We start from the raw sequence: 8,053 nt of genomic DNA, 5'->3' as shown, positions 1-8,053 counted from the left end.
CTGGAGCCAGCCCCGCTTCTGTCTGTGAAACGGAAGCCTCTTGGTGTCTGTGTTGTCGCGTAGGAGATAAAGTTGGAGGAAGTAAACGAACCTCCCGGAGGTGCCAGTAAGTAAGATGGCGAGACGGGCGGAGCCGAGTGGGCCGATCGACCGCGCAGCGCTCGGCGCGGCGGCCTTTTCGCGTGCGCAGTGAGTGTGCGCGTGGAGCGGTGGGTCAAGCCGGAGTCGTGCCTCCATTTTTGCTGAAGAGCGGGAGACCGGGAGCCGGACTCGCGGGTACCTCGGGCCCGGGATGTGCGCAGAGCGGCTGGAGCGGTCGGGCGGGGGGCTCTAGGGGACCACGGAAGGAGGGGAACGGGAGCATGTGAGCGGGGAGGAGTGCGCGCTGACTTGCCAGGCTGGGCCTGCTTCCTCCTCTTCAAGGGCCTCGCTCCCTCCCTCCAACCCTAGTTCACCTCTCTGCCGGGTGGGAGCGGAGCGCTCAGCGAGGGGGCGTCTCTGTCCTCCCGGTCCTGGTTGGGTTCTTGTGTTCTCGGGCCTCGGCGTCCTCACCTGCAAATCGGAGTGGCGATTAGGCGCTCACTAGCCCCGCGAGCCCGCGCTCTATGCGCTGAGAACGGAGCTCGGCCTCTTCTTTTTAAGCTCTCTCTGCATCCCATAATGCTCCTGGCATGAGCGAGGAGACGGGATGGAGTAGCGGTTAAGTTCTGGGCTCCGGTGTGGACAGTCCTGGCGGCCACTTTCATCTTGGACGAGTTCCTCAGCCACATGTTACTTTCAGTGGGTTTCCTAACCACTTTGACTTAGTTTCGTCCTCTCTGTTGTGTCCTGGAGTTGTCTACGCAAGCACAGAATGACATGCATTTGCTTCCACGTGTACTTACTAAGTCCACTGAGTGAACTGATGCAGTGAGCAAATGCTGCCTTATAAAGCGCACGGCACAGCGTCTGGCGAGTGCTCAGTGATGTCAGCTGCTGTTACTAACACCCATCAGCACAGCAGCGCATTAAGGCCTCGGGCTCCAGGGCCCAGCAGCCTGGGTTAGAACCCAGGCTTTGCCATTTACAGGCTGTGTGAACCTGGGTGAGTTAGACCTGTCCGTGCTTCAGGTTGCCTGTCTCCTAAAGAGGGTTAGGTGAGGATTTAGTGAGGTAATGCAGCAGTTGCCCACCCGATGTGTGTGGAGCGTATAGCAAGTCTCATAACTAGTGCCTGGAGCACTTCGACATCTGTAAATCCACCTAAGTGCCCAATCCTTCAAGTTTTGCCTCCCTCCTTTCCTGTTGTTGTTTTGACCATGTTATTTGCCAATATTTTATTAAGCAATTCACCTTTGACTCTTTCCAAAGCATTCGGCTTGATTAAGTTTTCATAGCACAATGGGTGTTTTGCCCTCATATCTTGACTTATTATCTAAATATATAATTTAACAACCTCAGTTGCTTCAAAACATGTATTAAGACTCAACATAACTGATATTAGTAAACATACACTCAGCTAGTGGAAACAGTAGTGTCTGGACATATAACAGCTGCGGAACCTGATCTCAGGCAAACGAGTCATTAACCAAAGATAAGGCAGGTAGTAGAGCTGGGATTTGAGCCCTGCAAGTCAGATCCAATTTCTGTGTTGCTTCTGTGATTTCCTGGTGCCTCTCTTCTTCACCATCCACCCTTTTTCTCTTTTTGCAGCTGGCAGAGAAATTGTTTTCCTCTTCTCCACGATGTACAGAACCAAAGTGGGCCTGAAGGACCGGCAGCAGCTTTACAAGTTGATCATTAGCCAGCTGCTCTATGATGGCTTCATCAGCATTGCTAATGGCCTCATCAATGAAATCAAGCCTCAGTCTGTCTGTGCACCCTCAGAGCAGCTCCTGCATCTCATCAAACTCGGTAGCTGTGAATGCAGTTCATTGATCCCTTGACAAGGTTTCAGATGTTCTCACCCATCAGAATTTTTCAAGATTATTTCCACTTCTTTAGTGTTAGTACATATCAAGTACAGTGCTGGATATTGAAGGAGATAGCATAGTCCAAGTTATGAAGACTTCGAGCTGGTTCTAGCCTCAGGATCTTTATGCAAATTATCTGGACCTTTCAATCATTAGATTATTGACTCTTCAAGTCTCAGAAGAGTCATCCCAGAGTCTTTCTCACCTTTTCTAAAACAACCTCACTATTATCTCCATCCCCCCCTTCCCCACCCCCCCCACACACACACATGCTCTTAATCTAACACACAGTCCCATTTCCTTCCTAGCACAAGTACTGTCTGAAATTTTCTTTAATGTTTTGGGTTGTTTCCCACATAACCTATACCTCTTCCAACAACAAAAATGGCAAGCTCCTCAAAGATCAGGACCTTTTCTTGTTCAATAGTATGTGCTGGTGCTTGCCTGGGTCACAGAAAACACTCAGTGAAATATCAAACCTGTTTATACCCTCTGACCTGGCAGTGCCAGTTGTGAGAATTTTTGTTTTAAGAAGTGAAACAACTTTATGCATGGAGAAGGATCCAGAGGAATTTATATGGCCATGTTAACAGTAATCATCTCTGGGTAAAATAGGATCCTTTTTTCTTTTTTGTTCATCTGCATTTTTAATTTTTCCTATGCTAATAAACATTGTTTATATGATGTGTTGAGTTTTTTAAATTTAAAACACATTCTTGCTAAACTTCAGTTTATTTAAATAACATTCTTTCAAATGTTTCACTAGCATTAATATACCTGACTTAATGAGCTTCAGAGTTTATATTAACAGATCTCAGCACTAACGATACGAGCTGGAGTAGGAAAAATGAACAATTTAACTACAGAACTGCTTTTTGTTTCTGTAGTTGTAGTTACATAGAACATTTTGGAGGCAATAATCAGCAGAGGTGACTACTTACTGAAGCCTGGCCTTCTACAGCCTGTGTTCCCTTTCAGTGTGGTCACTGCATGCACCCTGGTCAGTGTGCCTAGTTTCGTAAAGTATTAAGTGTCATGCATCTCCAAGAAGTAGTAAGCTGATATGGCAAACATCTTTCCCAGTTCAGATCCCAAACTTTGTCTTGGCCTTATTTTTTAGGGAGAGAGAACCATTGATTTGTTGTTTCACTTATTTATGCATTCATTGGTTGATGCTTGTTATGTGCCCTGATGGGGGATTGAACCCGCAACCTTGGCATATTGGGCAACACTTACAAACTGAGCTACTCAGCCAGGGCCTGTCTTGGCCTTTAAAATAATACTTTTCATGCCCTTAATTTTTATTCCTTTCAGGAATGGAAAACGATGATACTGCAGTTCAGTATGCAATTGGTCGTTCAGATACAGTTGCCCCAGGCACGGGCATTGACCTGGAGTTCGATGCAGATGTCCAGACCATGTCCCCAGAGGCTTCAGAGTATGAAACCTGCTATGTCACATCCCATAAAGGACCATGCCGAGTAGCTACCTATAGTAGAGATGGGCAGCTCATAGCTACTGGGTCTGCTGACGCCTCCATAAAGATCCTCGACACAGAAAGAATGTTGGCCAAAAGTGCCATGCCAATAGAGGTAAAATCCTGTAACACTTACTGTTTGCCTTTGTTCCTTCATGGGAGAAGGGGAGAGTGGTTTAAACCAGCTTTACTGAGCATAGTAGCAGAGCGTACTGTGAGTTAGATTTCACTTTGCATATCTCCTTATCTTACTGGTCTAGGTTATGATGAATGAGACTGCACAACAGAATATGGAAAACCACCCAGTGATCCGGACTCTTTATGACCACGTGGACGAAGTCACATGTCTTGCTTTCCACCCAACGGAACAGATCCTTGCCTCTGGTTCAAGGGATTACACCCTTAAGTTATTCGATTATTCCAAACCCTCGGCAAAAAGAGCCTTCAAGTACATTCAGGTTAGGAATGTTTGGGAAGAGCTTTATGTTTTTTCTTAAATACAGTGAGCTGTTGTATGGCTATTCTCTTTTTAGAAGTAGTCTCAGTGATCATACATGAAATGAGAGTATAGCAACAAGGATGTATGCCACAGGTGGCACATGGTTCATGTGTTGTCATGCACCCACATCCTCTGGCGGGTTGGCACTGCTATGAATCCAGTTCATGCAATAAGGATTCAGAGTCCATTTCACTCTAAAGGTTGCAGATCGGTTTGAAAACAAACAGTTCATTAAAGTCGCTTATGGTAATAAAAAGTTACTCAGTTAAAACTGTCAGGTATTTGCTGGAAGTCACATTTGGTACCTTAAAGTACTTTGTTCTTTCTCATACCTGATCCATTGTTTAATGGATTCTTTGCATCATCCAAATATTGTCCACATTTCCTCTGGAAATAATTGTCCCACAGTTGGTCATTTAACGTTCATGTCTCTGTCCTAACAGGAAGCTGAAATGTTACGCTCCATCTCTTTTCACCCTTCCGGAGACTTTATACTTGTGGGGACTCAGCATCCTACTCTTCGCCTCTATGATATCAACACATTTCAATGTTTTGTCTCTTGCAATCCTCAAGATCAACACACCGATGCCATATGTTCTGTGAATTACAATCCTAGTGCCAACATGTACGTAACTGGCAGCAAGGACGGCTGCATCAAGTTGTGGGATGGCGTCTCGAACCGGTGCATCACAACTTTCGAGAAGGCACATGATGGTGCTGAAGTTTGTTCTGCCATCTTTTCCAAAAATTCTAAATACATTCTTTCAAGTGGAAAAGACTCTATAGCTAAACTTTGGGAAATATCAACAGGACGAACGCTGGTCAGGTTCACAGGTATGTGAGAAATTGATATTACTGAAAACGTATCATTTTACAATTCCGAGAACTCATTTTAGATAAGGGAAACCAAGGCTTAAACTAGGTAAGGCCAAATCGTTTAGCTAACCCTACAGTTAGTAAGAGGCAGAGCTGGAAATAGAGCCCTAGTTTCTTACCTTTGCTTTTCTCGATACATAATAGCTTAACTAGATCTGATTCCATGAAGGTAGCATTTGAGAACTGGTGGTCTGTTTGCAGGCTGACCGCCTGCCCTCTTCTCTGCAGTCCAGAGAAAAGCCTCCATAAGTGTACACATTAGGACAAGGAAGGCTGAGAGGGAAGATGTTGGCCCATTCCTGAGCGAGCAGAGGTAGCCCCCAAGGGAGACCACAAGTGTTCTGAATTGAACCTAGATAGAAAGTGGGTGCTTCACACAGAAAAAACTGTTCTTCTGCTTCTCATTAATTCATGTAGGCCTCTCATTGGTAACAGTTGTGGCTGTGAGCTCTGTGATGAGATTTAAATTTATCCTTTCACAGTAGTCTGTTCAAGTCTAGCTATTTATAGTGAGTGTTGTTAAAATATTGTGTCTCATTCTTCTGTTCCTGTAGAAGCAAAGGCTGTTGTGTGATAGAAAACCTCCAGTAAACTCAACTAGTTTCCTCCTCTGTGATATGCTTGTGTCATGTGCTGAAATTGCATGACTCTAACCTGAAAGCTCCCAAAACTGTTTTGAAAGGGGCTCTGCTATGGTGTTAAGATAGTGTCGCAGAGAAAATCGAAGAGTTGGTGAGCTCTTGACCACTAGGGAGCGGCATAGCCTACTGCAGTTTTAGTTCCTTGAAACCTGAGTTTGTTTCCTGCTGTCTTTCTGGCTTCTGGTATAGCAAGTGTTGGGAAAAGTCATTTTTTATTGTAGTTCTTGGTGACTTCATTGAGCACTTTTGTATGAAGCTTGTTTGAAAAATATTGGATTATTGCTATGAAAAGACTGTGTGTGCTACAAAAGGGATGTAGAAAAGTGATCAAGTAAAATGGGAAAACCGTCCGCTGGCGTGGCGCAGTGGTTGAGTGTCAACCTATGAACCAGGAGGTCACGGTTCGATTCCCAGTCAGGGCACATGCCCAGGTTGGGGGCTCAATCCTCAGTAAGGGGCATACAGGAGGCAGCCCATCCATGATTCTCTGTCATTATTGATGTTTCTGCCTCTCCCTCTCCCTTTCTGAAATCAATTTTAAAAACCTTAAAAAATGGAAAAACCTCCTCCCTCTTGAGAAGATACACCAGACTGCTGACAAGAATTTATTATATTTGGGTTTTCTTTAATGAATGTTTGAAATGTTTTATGGTTGGTTTTGGTGGGCAGTTGGGAGTTGATTTTAAATAAGGTTGTACTGAATTTATATGCAAATTTCAGTTTTCCTAATTCACAGGTTAAGACCCTTTGTGTCAGCAAATTTAGATGTTTCCAGTTTTAGTGTTTAGTTAGAATTATCTATAATAATAAAAGAGTAATATGCTAATTAGACCAGATGTCCTTCCAGATGACCTTCTGGACAAAGCCAGGGCTGCAAGGGAAGCCCCGGTCCCGGGTGCCAGAGGGAAGCCCATGCCAGCAGCCGGGGGAAGGAAGGCCTACTCTTGCATGAATTTCATGCATTGGGCCTCTAGTCTTAAAATAATGAAGGAAAAGAGAAAAGTACCAATTAAACATTAGAAGTTTTGATGTTAAAAGTTAATTGAAAACACTGTAAACAAAATTAAGGAAGAGATGGAGGTACGGGGCCTTCATCTGATTTGGGCCTCTGAACCGAGAAACGGCGTTGTTTGAGAAGCCAGCAGCTTGGGGTCCTGTGGTATTGGCCCCCTCAGCCAAAGTTGGGGGGTGGGGTGCCAAGCGCATGGGGTTGAGGTGGGGGTGGTCCTGGTCTTTGGCTTCTCAACTCAGTCCTGATTCAACAGCGAACATGTCTCGGCCTGTCAGAAATAGGAAGGCCATTGATTATTCAGTTTCAGGACTCTGATGATGCTAATGAAGATTACGGAAGAGATTCGGTCCTCCAGCTAAGAAAATGCGATCATCTCCACAAGAAGCTAAAAATAAAAGGCGATCTGGAAAGAATTCACAGGAAGATAGTGAAGACTCAGAAGAAAAAGATGGGAAGACTAAGAAGGATGGTTCTCACTCAGCAGAGGACAGTGAGGATGAAAAGGAAGATCGTAAAAATGTGCACCAGCAGCGGCAGGCAGCCTCCAAAGCAGCTTCTGAACAGAGAGATGCTCCTGGAAGATGTGGGCAGTGGAGAAGAGCCAGAAGAGGATGAGGCACCACAGTTCCAGGAGAAAGATTCCGGCAGCGACGAAGATTTTCTAATGGAAGACGATGATGATAGTGACTATGGCAGTTCAAAAAAGAAAAACAAAAAGATGGTTAAGAAGTCCAAACCTGAGAGAGAAGAAAAGAAAATGCCCAAACCCAGGCTAAAGGCTGCAGTGACGCCAAGTCCTGTGAAAGGCAAAGGGAAAGTGGGTCGCCCCACAGCTTCAAAGGTATCAAAGGAAAAGACTCCTTCTCCCAAAGAAGACGAGAGCCGGAAAGCCCTCCAGCTGCCAGCCCTCCGCCCGAAAAGTCTGGGGATGAAGGGTCCGAAGATGAGGCCCAATCTGGGGAGGATTAAAAGTGATGGTGGTTTCGGAGAGATTTTATTTTAAAAAAGAAAAGGAAAAAGGGGGTACAAAAAGAAAACTACATAAGATAGAACATGGTTTTGGCTATGTTTTTGACTCATGGGCTTTCAGTGCTTTTTTCCCTTTTGCTGAAAATAACTCTTTTTTTAATTTTTTTTTAAGAAAATCTTTGTATGTTTAATTTACCTTTTGTCTATTGGTTTTTTCTTTTCTACCACCCTCTTCTCCCTTCCTTTTTCAATGAAAGCCATGTCAAATTAATCACTGGATTGACTGCTTCATCTTTTTATTTTTAAAGGGTGGTATACCACAGTTGTAAAGCAATAAGATTTGAGATGAACACTATGGAAATGTTGCTTTTTGCTAAACAGTAGTAAGTTGAACAGTAATCAAAAAACAGAAGGATTTCAGTTAAAAATGATTGCTTCTTTCTCTACTTGGATTTTTAAAAAATCAATTGTCATCTAATACAAGTTTATTTTTTACCTTGTGGGCAGGGCAGGGAGTGGGTAACCTGACCTTGTGTAGAGTGTGGGTTTTTTTTTTTTAATTTCATCACTTGTTATCTCAAAGAGATTCAGAGCCAGTGATCCTTTTATTCTATTGCGTCTTTAAGG

The 8,053-nt window shown here is 44.1% G+C and overlaps 1 protein-coding gene and 1 pseudogene across 4 annotated transcripts in view; both read left to right on the top strand.

The window, feature by feature from the left end:
• Positions 1-6: 6 nt before the first annotated feature.
• Positions 7-8,053, top strand: part of CSTF1 (cleavage stimulation factor, 3' pre-RNA, subunit 1) — an 11,930-nt gene continuing 3,883 nt past the window's right edge. Inside the window, exons 1-5 of one of the 4 annotated variants that reach the window (XM_006767756.2) lie at positions 7-106; positions 1,693-1,893; positions 3,267-3,544; positions 3,690-3,887; positions 4,372-4,762. In XM_006767756.2, the coding sequence (XP_006767819.1) occupies positions 1,725-1,893; positions 3,267-3,544; positions 3,690-3,887; positions 4,372-4,762 (1,036 nt within the window). In that variant the 5' untranslated portion in view covers positions 7-106; positions 1,693-1,724. Of the gene's footprint in view, positions 295-352; positions 781-1,692; positions 1,894-3,266; positions 3,545-3,689; positions 3,888-4,371; positions 4,763-8,053 lie in introns of those variants that run through there. The other 3 variants (XM_006767757.2, XM_006767755.2, XM_006767758.2) reach the window with 3 other exon arrangements.
• LOC107183746 lies at positions 6,537-8,053 on the top strand (annotated as a pseudogene).

Source organism: Myotis davidii, unplaced genomic scaffold (genome assembly GCF_000327345.1).
Source record: "Myotis davidii unplaced genomic scaffold, ASM32734v1 scaffold343, whole genome shotgun sequence".
NCBI classification, from domain to species: domain Eukaryota; kingdom Metazoa; phylum Chordata; class Mammalia; order Chiroptera; family Vespertilionidae; genus Myotis; species Myotis davidii.
This window is presented reverse-complemented; position numbering and strand designations above follow the sequence as displayed.